We start from the raw sequence: 16,143 nt of genomic DNA, 5'->3' as shown, positions 1-16,143 counted from the left end.
GACCGATGAGCTTTGTAAAAATCGACGCGTTTCAGAAAGGCGGGGCATAGAGGAGAAACAATAATGTACAGTATGTGGAAAATAATGTGTTTTTTGAACCTTAAACTGCATAAACACATTTCATTACACCAAATACACACAATAATGTTCTTTTTAGCAACATCATATGACCCCTTTAAATTAACAAATATACAGTATGTAGTTACAAAAATAACGTTTGTTAGTTATGATGCAAAACATTACTTATTTGTTTGTAATTTTCATTTTTACTGATGCTTCCAGGTCTGTCAGAAATCGGTTTTGTTATTTCTATAAAACTTCATCTATGTAACTTTACCTTGGTCAAATATGTATAGTAAATCAATCCAGTTTCTGCAATAACATTCCATTTGTCAAAAGAAAATTTAAGATTCAAGTTTGCACGATGTTGTAGTCTGTCCACTGTAGCAGATGAAATCATCAAAGGGTTATATATTAAATATTGTCTGTCTGTTCTGCCAAATAGTTTTGTATTGTCACGTGTTAGTAGTTATGACACAAAGCACACAGTTTTTTGCTTTAAGCGTTATCCAATCAGCAGCACTGCCAGTGTTGAGCTGACTCCCTTATGGAATGTCTCGACCTCAGCTGGCCTGCGATTGCTGCGTCAGCATCAGAAAGTGCTGTTCAGCAGGAAGCTTGTGTCATCATCACATTGTTTTGACATTGTTGCAGTTATACCTCACAATGGAGTGAGACTGTTAGAAATTGTCAGTTTTGACTTAAAACTACACAAATTGCACTCATTCGCATTCATGTATCAGTATTGAATGAAATGATTGCCAAGACTAGCATCACTATTACTATTGCTCATACTTAGGATTTAGATGAATCCTTAACCCTATTGAAGGAATAGTTCACCCAAAATGAAAATTTGCTGAAAATGTACACACGCAGACCATTTAAGATGCTAATGAGTTTGTTACTTCACAACAGATTTGAGCTCAAACACCTGATAAAAGCTGATAAAACGGTAATCAACACAAGTTTCATCATTCGGATTATCAAGTGGATTATTGTGATGTTTTATGAGCTATTTGGACTCTCATTCTGATGGCACCCATTGGTGAGCAAGTGATGCAATGCTAAATTTCTCCAAATCTGTTCTGATGAAGAAACATACTCATCTAGACCTTGGATGGAGTAAATTTTCAGCTAATTTTCATTTTTGGGTGAACTATTCTATTAAACATTCACACATAACTCACCTAGTACTGCTTCTCAAATTGCTGTTCTATGCGACCAGACTGAAGGTTTTTGTAGAGGATGATCAAACAGTCAAATAAGGCTTAAACTAAAGAAGGTCCCACTTATATTTTGTTTAATAAATATCTAAGAAACGTGTTTTTTTCCTTTGTTTTAAACTGTCTATTTGTATGACCCTGGTGTGACATTTTCCCGACAACCAGCTGCTTTTTCTGGCTCTAAGGCCATATTTTTGCCCTCGAATTAGATAACACTGTCACTTTCGCTGACAGTCCAAAGGAAACATGCAGCAAGTCATTGGAAACCAGCTGAGATTCATAAATTGTGCTTTCAAAATGTGTGTGCATCTAAGCAGTGAGGTGGAAATTATTATTAGCAATCTCTCTGAATATCTTGCCAGTGTGTTGGGCAGAATATTTGACTGGGTGTAAAGCTGGCAAGCGTGTTTAAAGGGATAGTTCTTCTAAAATTTAAAACGCTGTCATTATTTACTCACCCTCATGTCATTCTAAACCCGTATGACTTCTTTAGGGGTGAGTAAATACTGTCAGCGTTTTCATTTGTGGGTAATTGTCCCTCTGAAGTGAATATGTGAAATGTTAATGACATTTTCTTTATATGTAGCATTTTGTGGTGGATTCATTCCTCCTCTCATTCATCTAACGTCTTCAGTCAAGCCTCACTAAATCATCTTTCCTGGCCGTGGAGCCAGTCCATTTTTTTTTTATTTTTTTATTTTTTTTTTTTCTTTCTGAACACTAGCCTGTTTGCCATTGCTTGACCACATCGATAGCCCTACCCCCATTCCACACCATTGGGTGAACCAATGTGGCTCTGTCAGGACACTCAAACAAACATTGCAATGTTGTGATAGTGCCACGCAGAGTTGATACTCTTTGTGGAAATCCACCTACGAATAGCTTATAGTTACTTACACTTCCGGGTTGTTGGGGTCGGTAAGGTTTTACCAAGGCTGCATTTATTAAAAAAAATATTTCTTATTAATTTCAATGTTGAAAACCGTTTTGCTGCTTAATATTTTTCAGTATTCTTTGAAAAATGGAAAGTTTAAAACTATTTGAAATGGAAAACTTTTGTAATAATGCAAAAGTCTTTACTGTCACTTTTGATTCATTTAATGCATCCTTGCAATGAAAAGGCAGTTTGCTCACCCTCATGTCATTCTAAACCCGTATGACTTCTTTAGGGGTGAGTAAATACTGTCAGCGTTTTCATTTGTGGGTAATTGTCCCTCTGAAGTGAATAGCTTAATGACATTTTCTTTATATGTAGCATTTTGTGGTGGATTCATTCCTCCTCTCATTCATCTAACGTCTTCAGTCAAGCCTCACTAAATCATCTTTCCTGGCCGTGGAGCCAGTCCACTCCCATACACCTATTTAAACTCATCCAGGCCCATTTACATAGTCTCTGATGTTAAAAGTTTTGTTTTCAGTGCCACTAGTGTCACTAAACTCAAAAATGCTCAAAGGGAAAAAAACAAAAAAAACATATATATATATATATATATATATATATATATTTTTTTTTTATTTTTTTATTTTTTTTTTTTCTTTCTGAACACTAGCCTGTTTGCCATTGCTTGACCACATCGATAGCCCTACCCCCATTCCACACCATTGGGTGAACCAATGTGGCTCTGTCAGGACACTCAAACAAACATTGCAATGTTGTGATAGTGCCACGCAGAGTTGATACTCTTTGTGGAAATCCACCTACGAATAGCTTATAGTTACTTACACTTCCGGGTTGTTGGGGTCGGTAAGGTTTTACCAAGGCTGCATTTATTAAAAAAAATATTTCTTATTAATTTCAATGTTGAAAACCGTTTTGCTGCTTAATATTTTTCAGTATTCTTTGAAAAATGGAAAGTTTAAAACTATTTGAAATGGAAAACTTTTGTAATAATGCAAAAGTCTTTACTGTCACTTTTGATTCATTTAATGCATCCTTGCTGAATAAAAGTATTAATTTCTTTCAAAAATAAAAATAGAAAAGGCTAATAAAAAAGGCTCCCTGAACTGAAGTGACTGCCGTTATAGTTGCATGCAACGGTTGGCATTTTAATTATTCTGCTGCGTTTATTTTTATCCATGGCTTGATGTGGAATTAGTCACACTGTTTCCTCTCACAAGTGTGAGTGGAAATTGCATTCACACAGAAATCATTAGTGAGTATTAGAGATGATCATCTTCATAGGGATGTGTTGATGTGTCTGTTTGAAGGTGGACAGGACTTGGTCTAGTATAATTCTGAAGGTATTCTGAAAATATTTGACTGCAGAATGCTATGATTGACCATTCAGAATCAAATATTCCATAGGTTTGTGAAGTAATGCATAACAGGATTTGAATCTAACTAAGGGTGTATTCACACCTGTCTTGTTTGGTTCGATTGAATCGAACTCAGGTTCGCTTCCCCCTTTGGTGTGGATCTTTTGGGCAGGTGTGAATACAGCAATCGCACTCGGGTGCGGACCAAACAACCGTAACGTGACCCAGCTGAAGAGGTGGTCTCGGTCCGCTTCCAAACGAACTCTGGTACGGTTGAATGGATGACCCAATGAATGGATGACCTTAAGCACACGTGTGGTTTTGTTTACAGTTTCTGGTTCACTTGCAAAAAGGGCAGTGTGAAAGCAAACCGCACCAAAAAAAAAAAAAATCTACATTGTATTTGACCAAAGCAAGTGAACTAGCGGACTTTCCTGGTGTGAATACACCCTAAAAGAAAACCATATGCAGCCTTAAGGTGGCTTTTTTGACCCTCTATTTAGCGAGGATGTACACTACCATTCAAAGTTTGGGGTCAGTAACATTTTTTTGTTTGTTTTAAAGAAATTAATACTTTTATTCAGCATGGATGCATAAATTGATCAAAGGTTACAGTAAAGACATTTATAATATTATAAATTATTTCTGTTTAAAATAAATGTTGTTCTGCATTCTATTTATCAAAAATACTAAAAAAGGGTTCCTGTTTCCGTAACAATATTAAGCAGCACAACGTTTTCAACATTTGTAATAAAAAGAAATGTTACTTGAGCACCAAATCAGCATATTAGAATGTTGAATATATTGAAATTGTAATATAATATATATATATATAAAATAAATAAAATGTGTTTAAAAATATAAATATAAAATATAAATAAAAAATAAAAATAAATTTATAAAATTAAAAAATTGAAAAAGATTTCACAAATGACACTTTTTCTGTATGTTTGAACATTGGAGACCTACAGACCCCAAACTTGGTGTATTCGAAATATATTCATTTTGTAGTCAAAATTAAGTTCCAATAACATTGCATGTCCTTTAAGAGCATGTGCGAGAGAGAAAAAGAAATGTGTGTGTGTAAAAGTGACAGTGATGGAGAGTGACAGAGAGCTGTAACCTTTCTTACTATGAACATTTTGACGGCGAAAAATGAAAAAGACACGACAAGAAGGACAGATTTTGAGAAGGAGGGACCAGAGAGGGGAGGTAAAAAGAGCTGGAGTACAAGGAATTGATTTTCTGTTCATTCTACAATATCGCTTCATGAGTAAAACACCCTGAGAGGTGTGCTAGAATTATCTGTGCTTTATGTCAGTACTCCACAGGGATCCATGGGAATTCTGTGCTGAGGGCAGGTGACAGCTTTGATGCCTCTCTCTTTCCTTTAATACTCGCTCAAAAAAAAGAAATGGATCAAGGAGAGAGTATAAAGAGATGCATCAATTTTTCATGAGAGCTGGGTTATGAGCAACTGCAAAATCTCTTCTATGCTCAAAGTTTGCCATGTTGTAGCAGACAGGCAGGACAGTTACTATAGAAATCCCAAAAGTATTTCACTTGTTGTAGAAAGAGCTGGCAGTGATATCCCTGTTTCAATTAATTATTTAAAGGGGTCATATGATGCGATTTCAAGTTTTCCTTTCTCTCTGGAGTGTTACAAGCTGATTGTGCGTAGATAAGATCCCTGAAGTTGCAAAGACTAAAGTCTCAAAACCAAAGAGATATTCTTTATCAAAGTTAAGACTCTGCCACGCCCCCCTAAAACGGCTCGTTGTGTGAGTGTGTGTGTGTGTGTGTGTGCACGCACGTGTGTGTGTGAGAGAGAGACAGGGTCACATCACAGTAGAGTCAGCTGTCTTAATCGAGGCTTGTGTACTGCAAACACATACCAGTTCATCACTGTGTCTGTCACGCGACTCTGTTCCCCTTTCGGGCTTGAACTGATGGTAAAACTAATGACATTATTTACTGTCTTTACATTTATTTTGAAAGATGAAGCTCGCGATTATGGTAAGGGGCGTTACATTTCCGACGAGTGCTTGCAGTGTTCGGCCAATCACAATGCACTGGGTCAGCTGGCCAATCAGAGCAGACTGTGCTTGTCGGAAGGAGGGACTTTGTAGAAAACGAAGCGTTTGAGAGAGGCGGGGCATAGAGGACCTACAATAATGTACAGTATTTGAAAAATAATGTGTTTTTTGAACATTAAAGCATGTGTATTCTGTTACACCAAATACACAAAATAATGATCTTTAAAAAAGCATCATATGACCCCTTTAAAGATGACGTCATATGCGACAAAACTGTCTAACCTGTTAAACCACATTTAAAGCGATCGTTTACCTGAAAACAACAGTTCTGTCATCATTTACTCACCCTCAGGTTGTTCTAAACCTGTATGACTTTCTTTTGTCCTTGGAGCACATAAGGAGAAATTTCACACAGCCCTTTTCTGTATGACATTTCAAATGTTTGGAAAATTTTCCTTTAAACGTAACAACATACAGGTTTTGCAACAACTTGCAATGACAAGAGTGGGAAATAATGGCAGAACTTAATTTTTTTCAATTAATTATTGCTTTAAATGTTTTATTGTTATACAGTACTGTTTAAAAGTTTGTCGTCACTATTTTTTTTTTTAATAGATGCTTTTATTCAGCTGGGATGCATTAAATTGTTCAAAAATGACAGTAGAGACTTGTAATGTTACAAAAGATATCTAAATATAAATTATGTTCCTTTGAACTTTCTATTCATCAAAGAATCTTTAAAAAATGTGTGTCATGGTTTACACTGTAGATAATATTAAGCAGCACAACTGTTTTCAACATTTATAATAATAAGAAATGTTTGTTGAGCACCAAATCAGCATATTAGAATGATTTCTGAAGGATCATCATGTGACACTAAAGTGGAGTAATGGCTGCTGAAAACTCAGCTTTGCATCACAGGATTAAAATAAATTTGAAAATATATTAAAATAGAAAACAGTTATTTTAAATTGTAATAATATTTCATACTGTTTGTTTTTTTACTGTATTTTTAATAAAATAAATGCAGCCTTGTTGAGCATAAGAATCTTCTTAAAAAAAAAAAAGTATTTTGAACAGTGTATGTGCATCTTTTATATAATCGTATTTGTTTCTGATTGTTTATTATTATATTTAGATAAAACCTTATCTGTTTCAGTGAGTTAGATATCTTGAGGACACTCTAATGTTCCTTTTAAGAGTGTAAGTTTCCTCCATTAAAACTACAGCTGTGCTGTAATAGTGTTGCAATCACTGAAGTGTTGGAATGGAGGAAGGAAGAGAACGAGAGAGAGAGAAATATGTGTGCATACCTACAGTGATGAGTCACATTCTCAGTCTGAGGGATATGCAGTTGACTGCATGTGGTTTGTTTTGAACACTTGTGCAGAGAGGAAGATAGGATTGAGCTAATCCAGGAGATTGCTTTCACTCCGGGAGGCTTACAGGTCTTTCAGTCTGCTCTAAATCTGACACCTGGAATAAAACCCCCTGGATTAGATTATTGTATTACACTTCTCATTTCTTCTTTACCTCAATATGTATCAATTTATTTCTTTATGATTTAATCAGTCAACTTTGTTGTCATTTTAAGCATATTGCATGACAATTGCAAAGTTTTTTTTAAATCAGTGTTTGTGTGTATATGTGATCACGAAGGCTGCATGTATTAAAAAAACAGTAATATTGTGAAATAATATTATTACATTGTTAACCATTTTTATATTGTTAACAATACATGCTATGTTAATATATGTAAAAATGTAATTTATTCTTGTGTTGGCAAAGCTGAATTATTCCAGTCCATTACTCCAGTCTTAAATGCCACGTGATCCTTCAGAAATTATTCTAATATGCTGATTTGGTGCTTAGGAAACATCACTTATTAGCAATGTTGAACAGTTGTGCTGCTTAATATTCTTGCATAATATATAAGTATACGTGTGTGTGTGTGTGTGTGTGTGTACATACACACACACACACACATATATACATGTTGTACTTGTAGATTCTTCCATCAGTTGTCCATCCTTTTTTATAGTAATGTTACATTTGACATTACTTTGTATTTAGTCAGTATGAAATTAAAAATGAATACATATACAAAAACAATCATAATATATGGGTCCTTTATTTAAAAAAAAGCTTAATCAAAACTTGCTTCGGGGTCTGAAATGACTTTCCTTTTGGAAGACCTACTTTTAATGATCTGTTCATTTCATAATGAATAAGATTAGGTCTTGCCTTAACTCGATTCACACAGAAATATTTCACTCTACAGAAGTAAAATAAGCTACTGTACAAATGCTGTGTACAAGCTGGCAGCGTGCGCCTATGTAAATATTACGGAACTAATTTTATACATTTTTTAAGTGCAATTCTAATCAAGGATTCATTTAAAGGAGGGCTGTTCTGTAGATAATAGAAAGCTCAACTGAAGTAGCTCTAAATACAAATGTGTGCTGTTCAAATTGATTTAATTAAGATGTTTTAATAGTCCCAATGGAATCGATGAGAAGTCTGTCTGTTGACCTGTTTTTTTAGGTCATGTTCCAGGCAGAGGGCCAGCAGAAGAACCTGGTGAATTCCATCGAATCGCTGCCGAGCCGCGGGCCGCTGTCCTCCCTGGACCAGGACCTGCTCCTCCTCAAAGCCACGTCTGCAGCCACACTCAGCTGTCTGGGAGAATGCCTGAGTATCCTTCAGCACAACGTCTGCCAGGCGGCCCAACACATCACCCACAGCCACATTCAGGGATCGAATACAGGCGAGAATATGGCACTGTCTGTCTCTTCTGAAATGTGTGATGTGTGTTAGTGCAGTTTGCCGAAATTGTGTCTTCTTATTATATCATATATAAGATTATTGCCTGATTTATAGCATTGCACACATGATTTGAAGTTCAACGTCCACAGATTTTGTTAATGGTGGATTTTGTAATTAATTTGAATGAGTATTCATGATAAAGCCCTGCTGTGTATGATTAGTGATATCATCCTGTGTGCAGATAACATCTCTAATTGGTCAAGGCCCAAGACTGCCTCAGAAGACCATGTGAAGAACGGAGAATTGACACGTAACAACACCTCAACAATACATCAGCCCCACTCTCCATTTCACAGGAACAAAGAACAGCTCAAAGACACAGAGGTACTCAAAAACAGATAAATTATATTTTTCCTAGCATCTTTTACATTATATGTAGATAACAGTACCTTTATTTTATTTTTGCTGTTGTCACTGTTGGAAAGTATTACTTTAGAAAAGTACTTTAGACACTATTTCGTCTTCTATTTCATTTTATTTTGTTTTTGGACCGGCAGTAGTTTTCTCATTCATATTTCTGAGGTGGCACTTTCTCCCTCGCCTCCTCAAAGTAAACGCCCCTGCAATATAGTCATCATTACACCCATCTTTATCATTCTGAAGCTGGCAGCTCAGTGACGTGCCACTTATCACTTTTAAAGGGAGATGATCTTTCTGGGGTAAAATCTGTCACTGGGATCTGTTCTGCTTTTCTGATAATAGCCTAAAAAATCAGAATGGTCTCTTGACTCATTTAAAGTCTCCTGTAGAGTTCTTTGAAAAGTTTCAAATACACGTCTGCACTATCGTGTGCGCGCTTGCCAGGCTTCTACAGCGAAGGAGTGGAAGAGGAGCACTAATTGGACATGTTCTAGGTTTAGAGTCTGTGGCGGGTGACTGAGGATACCCACAATCCCTCTGGAGCCCTGAATGAGTCAGCCCTTCCCTCTTTTGGAAACCTTTTATCCGCCTGCGTTTCTCTGGAGAAAGGCCAGGGCTGATGTTTCTTCTGTGTAAGCGTGTGGAAGTGTTTGTTTGCGTGCACGCGGTGGCGTATGTATAAATACAAGTTAATTTGTGTGTGTGCATGTGCCTGAAGGGAGCTAAATCATTTTGCGGTTGCTTTGTGTGTGCTTGTCATTAAATCGGCTCCCTATGAGGATGAACATGCTCCCAGAATGCAACAGACAGAATCTGTGCTACGTTTTTTTTTCCCTCTGATATACTCAGGATAATGTATCTGTGACTCGTACCATTAAACCTTTAAATGGCGCACTGTTGAATATTAAGAAGATGGTGATGGCACGATGCTAAAGACAAACAAATGCATGGTACGTGTGCACTTAAGTTATTTTATTATTAAGTATATTAAGTTAGTTTTGTACATGTAACATCAGCGTCGACTGCTTGGCTCATGGATTATTTGGGGATGAAACGGTTCCAGCACAGACAGTGAAATATGCTGATGTATCTGAGGTCTGAAATGCATTTATATGAGCTCCATCAATCAATCCCATCATACTGCACATGAGACATGGCTCCAGGCGTCTCCTTTTTTTGGATGTACAGTGTGTTGTTGTATGGATGCTGTGGCACAGCGCACTGTGGCCGTGTCACGCTGCAGGAGTGCTCCGGTGATCTTTTATCACACTCTGGGTATTGTAGCCCTGGAGATACGTAATTATCCAAAGATTTTGTGCTGTGTAATGTGATTGCCAGCTGCAAAAAGCCACTTCAGCTGCTATGGGAATTAAAGGAATAGTTCATCCACAAATGAAAACCTTGTCATCATTTGCTCACCCTCATGTCGTTCCAAACCTCTATGACTTTCTTATATCCATAGAACACAAAATGCGACTTTTTGAAAAATATCCTGGATGCTGTTTTCAATATATGAAAGAACTTAAAAGACTTAAAGCAGCATTAAAGTAGTCTGTATGAATCGTAAACAATATTTGAAGCTTCATTTGAGTGAACAAAAAAATTAATAAATAAAGGGATGAAATGAAAATTAATTTAAAAAATGAATCATGAAGTCATTATTTTCTCACCATCATGTCGTTCTAAATCCATAAGATTTGGTTCATCTTCGCAACAAAAATTAAGATATTTTAAATTATACCTGAGAGGTTTTTTGTCCGTCCATTGAAAATCCAGTCAGCTAATACTTAGAAGACCCAAAAAGTTCTTAAAGGTTTTGTAAGATTAATCTATATGAATGAAGCCGTTTAATCTGAGTCTTGTGAAGAGATCCGATCACTTTATATGATGAACAGATTTAATTTAGGATTGCAGGATGAACATCACATGCAGGTGTCACAAGCTAGATCAAACCTCATTGGTTCATGTGCATCACACAGACACACACACACGTTTGAGCTCCCAGAATGCAACAGACAGAATCTGTGCTGTTTTTTTCCTCTGATATATCCCTTTCCCGGGATAACATATCTAATTAATTTAACATTGTGACTCATACCATTAAACCTTTAAATGACTCAGTTCGTACTGTTGAATATTAAGAAGATGATGATGGCACGACGGAAAAAAGTAATTAATTGTAATTTAAATGAGTGACTAATACAACTTTCAGAACGTCTTCCTTTTGGGTTTCACAGATAAAAATTCATACTGTTTTGAAACATGAGGTTGAGTAAATGATGACAGAATAGGGTGAATTATCGTTTAAATATAACCGACAAGTAAGTGTCATTTTAGATAAAACATATTAAGATATTTTATTTTGTATTTTATTTTTAATTAAAACAGTCCAGTTCTGTTATAGTCCGGAACTAACTGCTATATAACATTTATAATACATTGACCTTGAGTAAATAAATGGCATACCTATTTAAAGTTAGATTTTAGAACTGCATGTGTTTGGGAAATTGTCATAAATTTTGACAGACAGGGCCATGGGTCGATGGCGTAGCTACTCACCTGAAGTTTAAAGTTCACGTGGATTGCTCAAGGATAGGGAGAACACAACAAATGATTAGCCAAGCGATTTATTCAGCAGCCGCCCCTGTGATTCTTCTCGTCCAGCAGAAGAATCAGTAAGACATGCTGTAAAACAACAGTGCTGCTCGAGAGGTCATAAATCTTGGCTGCGTTGGGGACTGGAGCGAAAGGGCTTCTCCTTTATCACCACTGGCCAAACACCAAAGCATTTGTCTGAATGAGATATTGAATCTTTTAATTGACAAATGTGTACCTTTGCGTGTGTTTTAATGCCTGCTGACTGTGTTTGCTCTGATGTAAATGAAACATAATAAGATCTCTTGTGGCAGATTGCCTATTGTTTTTGTTAGAATGGTTGTACTTCATCGTAATCACCAGTAGAGGAAAGCAGAGAGCAGAATGGGTTGCAGTGATTGAAGACTGCAAGTGAACCACAGAGAAAAGCAGTCACGACTAGCGGTCACGACTGAATAAAGCTGTCTGGGAAGGAAGTGAAGTAGGTTTTTGTAATGTACACAAAGCATTTAATGGTTCTTTTTTTTAGACAATGTTTTTATTGGATTTTTGGACAACTGGGATTGAAATTAAGCTGTCAACACTCTCAAGGAGAGAGAGATTTCATTGTTGTCTGTGAACCAGCATGGTCTGACAGCTCGCTCTTCTGCGCTGTCAGAGGAAAATAACGGCAGAAAAACTGCAGGGAGCAGAAAAACAAACCTGAGCTATGAGACATGGCCCATCAAGCATACATATCCCAGATGTTTGACAGGAGAGGCCAGTGGTGCAGATCCTCGTCCAGATTCAAATTGGTGTGTGGAGGGGTGTTTTGTGCCTCTCGGGTGAGATGATTGTCTGTGTGTGGCTAGAACTCATTTGTCCCCGCCTCTGTTGGGGCCGAAAGGTAACACTCTCAGAAGTACAACAAAGAGGGTTTGATTTTGTGTGCTTGGAAATGGGAAAGATTTTACAGCGGTCAGTTCACTAGACACATTTCTTTCACTAGACATCAATTTCTTTGAAAAATATCTAAATGTGCTTTTAATAGTTCGCTTGAGTACATTTTTTTTTATTGTATTTTTTTTCGTTCATTTACCACTAATTTATGACTGAAATAATTCAATCTACTTTTAATATGGCACCAAATAAGCTACATTTTATTATTATTATTATTATTATCAATTTAATATGAAAAAAATATTATTTTAAAATGTAAAAAGTAAAATGTAGTTTAAGATATTACTACTAATAATATTTTGTCAATTTAATGTAAAATAGTATTTTAATAATATTTTAAAATGTAATAAGTACTTTAAATAAAAAAATATTTTATTGATGTAATGTCAAATAATATTATAATAATATTTTATAAAATTTAACAAGTAAAATGTAGTTTTTAAAATACTACTACTATAATAATTTATCAATGTAATGTAAAATATTTTAATAAATGTTACAATTTGATAAAGTAAACTACAAGCTACATTTTTAAATATTAAAATACAGCAACTTTTTAATTATTAAAATGTATTATAATATTATTTACATTACATCAATAAAATAATAATTAAAAAATGTAAGTAAACTGCATACTACTTTTTACTTTTTACATTTTAAAACATAGTATTCATTGTATTTATTATTATAATTAATAATTGATAAAATAGTAGTAGAAGTAGTACATTATTAAAATTACATTTTTAACTAAACACTACATTTTAGTTTAATATTATTATAATATTATTTTACATTACATTTATAAAATATTCTTTTAAACCTAAAGTAAGCTACAACTACATTTTACTTTTTTTTTTTAATTATTATGATTATGATTTATATTATTATTTTTTAATACGATTGGAATGGTGAATTCAAATGGTGTTTTTTTTTGTTCATTATTTTATTCACCCCTGCGATCTGCTTGTTTCTGCAGACTATTATAATTTGATATGGTAGAGTTCTTTAAAAGCTCTTTGTCTCAGAAACGTGGTTTCATCTTGTTCTCAGTACAAACTAATTTTTCTTTTTTTTTTTTAATTATTATGATTATGATTTATATTATTATTTTTTAATACGATTGGAATGGTGAATTCAAATGGTGTTTTTTTTTGTTCATTATTTTATTCACCCCTGCGATCTGCTTGTTTCTGCAGACTATTATAATTTGATATGGTAGAGTTCTTTAAAAGCTCTTTGTCTCAGAAACGTGGTTTCATCTTGTTCTCAGTGCATGGGCACGTCTGTTAACCGTATCCCCGAAGACAACGTGCTGCCGTGAATTATTATTAATTCATGAAGGTGTTGCTGTTTTAAACACTGCTTTCCCACCAGCCCATGCTGTTTTCCCAGGAGCTCTAACATGATATCACGTCACCTGACCAAAGTCAGCTGATTTTTATGATCAGTCCTGAAAAGGAAGGTTTCAACAGACAGTCTCCTATCCATCTCTGTATCCTAAGCTGAAGCCTGGCGCTAGAGCTATATTTTGAGTTGTGCTTGTGAACACAAGACATAGCAGTGTATATATTCTGAGATCATGCCATTGACTAATGTGAAGTCTATAGTACACAATTAATCCTCTGACTAGGGGATTTTCTCATTTTCTCTCCCCTTTTTTCTTTCTTCTGTTGCTTATCACACACTGAGTCTGTGTTCTGAATAGCATACTACTTCTGCAGAATGGAGGAGATTCTAGAATATGCTTACTGACTTTTTCTGTTAAAACAAATGAAAATTGATGATGTCAGTCAAGATTTGATCATGTTTTTAATTAAAATGTAATTAAAAATGCAAGTGGACCTTTTTTCAAGATTATATAATGAGGTCAAGTGACTATTGTATACCATACTTTGTATACTGTGCAGTATCCTAGTGTTCCATAATGAAATACCACACACACATACATACTGTACACACACTAGGTTCAGGAGGTTCCCGTGTAATCATGTGCGGATCAGGCCATGTCTTGGGAGCGCATATGGGGATTAAACCCATCATCTGAAATGACACTGAACACATCACACACTCAAACCGTACTAACATCATGGCAGATACTGGGTTTTTTCTTGCTTTATTGCATTTATACACTACTGTTTTTTTTTTTTTTTGAAAGACATTTTTTATTCTGCTAGGATGCATTAAATTTATCAAAAGTGAAAGACATTTAAAATATTTATAATGCTACAAAAGATTTCTATTTAAATTAAATTCTGTTCTTTTGAACTTTGTATTCATCAAAGAATCATAAAAAGTGTACAACAGTTTCCACAGAAATATTAATCAGCACAACATATGTTTTTTGAGCAGCAAATCAGCATATTAGAATGATTTCTGAAGGATCATGTGACACAGAAGACTGGAGTAATGGCTGCTGGTAATTCAGCTTTGGCGTCACAGGAATAAATTGCATTTTAAAATATTTAAAAATATATTTATTTTAAACTGTAATACTATTTCACAATATTACTGTTTTTACTGCATTTTTCAAAAACAAGTGTTTTTGAGAAATGCTCAGATTTAAAGCATTACTTCCCTATTGCACCAAGAGTTTGTTAACTAGTGTCCAATTTGTGACTAATTTGTGACTAGTGACTAATTTGTCCAACATGGTAAGCTAACTACATTTGACCTCACCATTGTGTGCTTGCTCTAAGAAACAGAGGTGATGCTCGACATGTGTGCATGTAAAAGTACTTGCAATTGGTTGCATTATAATAGGGGCGGGGCAGATGTGGAATTGGTGTAACTGCACCACGAAAGTGATTTAAAGTGGAAGTGGCTCTGACAGATTGAAGGTCATATGGAGTGTCTCAATTTAATCTCTTACAAATCTCATGAAGTTCAGCTGTATTTTAAACCAGCAGTCTGTGGTGAGTCGAGGCAGGAGCCAGAGTATGAGAGAGAGAGAGAGAGAGTACAGGCTGGCAGAGTGGGAGGGAGCAGTGCTTCCTCGGTTCAGGGACAGCTGGGCAGCGAGATAAGTGTGTCAGAGTTAGTGAGAGATTGTGAAAGAGAGAGTTTTGTGGATACCACCACAGTCAAACTATGAGATGAACACCCAAGAGCATATTTCTGAACCAGCCCTGAAATGAATGTAAGTTTGATGCATGTTTATCCTGTTGGCAAGAGGGAGGGATGACCCTCTGGAATGCTGGGAGTGAGGAAAGTTGGAAACTTCATTCATTGTTGTAATGTTTTTTGTTATTGGCTCATGTTGGTCATGTTTTTGTGCCAGTATTTTAGCATATTAAAACTACCGGCGGAAAATACCATTGCTCAGAGGTTGCTCTTTAAAAGCTCAGATGACAAAGTGGTGTTCTAAGATATGTTTTATGTATGTATCCACTTTGTCTCTTTGCCTTAGGAGAAATAAACACAAATGCAAGGATTTTAACATACAGTAAGAGTATAGAGCTGTAAAAGTAATATGGATCACAAAGCTTTGGTTTCGGGAGAATTTGATGAGAAATCTGTGACTTTTGCCTGTAGACAGGGTAAATCTGAGCACATTTTGAGACATTAAGATCTCTTCTGAAACTTTAAAAGAGACGTGAGGTTACTGGAGTGTTTGTCTCTGACAGATACGTCTTAAGAAGACAAAGTCTCTATTTTCTCTCATTGTTTTCTAGGAGAAATATCAAGGTAATGTTTCTTGCTTTTCCTCATCATTTCGCTGCATCTCTAAACTCGCTGTGTATTTAATTAGCTCTGAATTGATTTGCATGAGCTGCTTCCACAATCAACTTTTTGCTAGGTACTGTAGCTACTAAACACTCCAACAAAACAAAACCACCCAACTGAGCGTC

General features: G+C 35.5%; 1 protein-coding gene across 3 annotated transcripts in view; it reads left to right on the top strand.

The window, feature by feature from the left end:
* LOC107668315 (oxysterol-binding protein-related protein 10-like) overlaps positions 1-16,143 on the top strand; it is a 36,837-nt gene that overhangs the window by 8,686 nt on the left and 12,008 nt on the right. For all 3 annotated transcript variants that reach the window (XM_016460159.1, XM_016460158.1, XM_016460157.1), the window contains 2 exons: positions 8,120-8,342; positions 8,583-8,725. In XM_016460159.1, coding sequence (XP_016315645.1) covers positions 8,120-8,342; positions 8,583-8,725 — 366 coding nt within the window. The remainder of the gene's footprint in view (positions 1-8,119; positions 8,343-8,582; positions 8,726-16,143) is intronic.

This window comes from Sinocyclocheilus anshuiensis, unplaced genomic scaffold (assembly GCF_001515605.1).
Source record: "Sinocyclocheilus anshuiensis isolate Anshui unplaced genomic scaffold, SAMN03320099.WGS_v1.1 scaffold1623, whole genome shotgun sequence".
Classification (NCBI taxonomy): domain Eukaryota; kingdom Metazoa; phylum Chordata; class Actinopteri; order Cypriniformes; family Cyprinidae; genus Sinocyclocheilus; species Sinocyclocheilus anshuiensis.
This window is presented reverse-complemented; position numbering and strand designations above follow the sequence as displayed.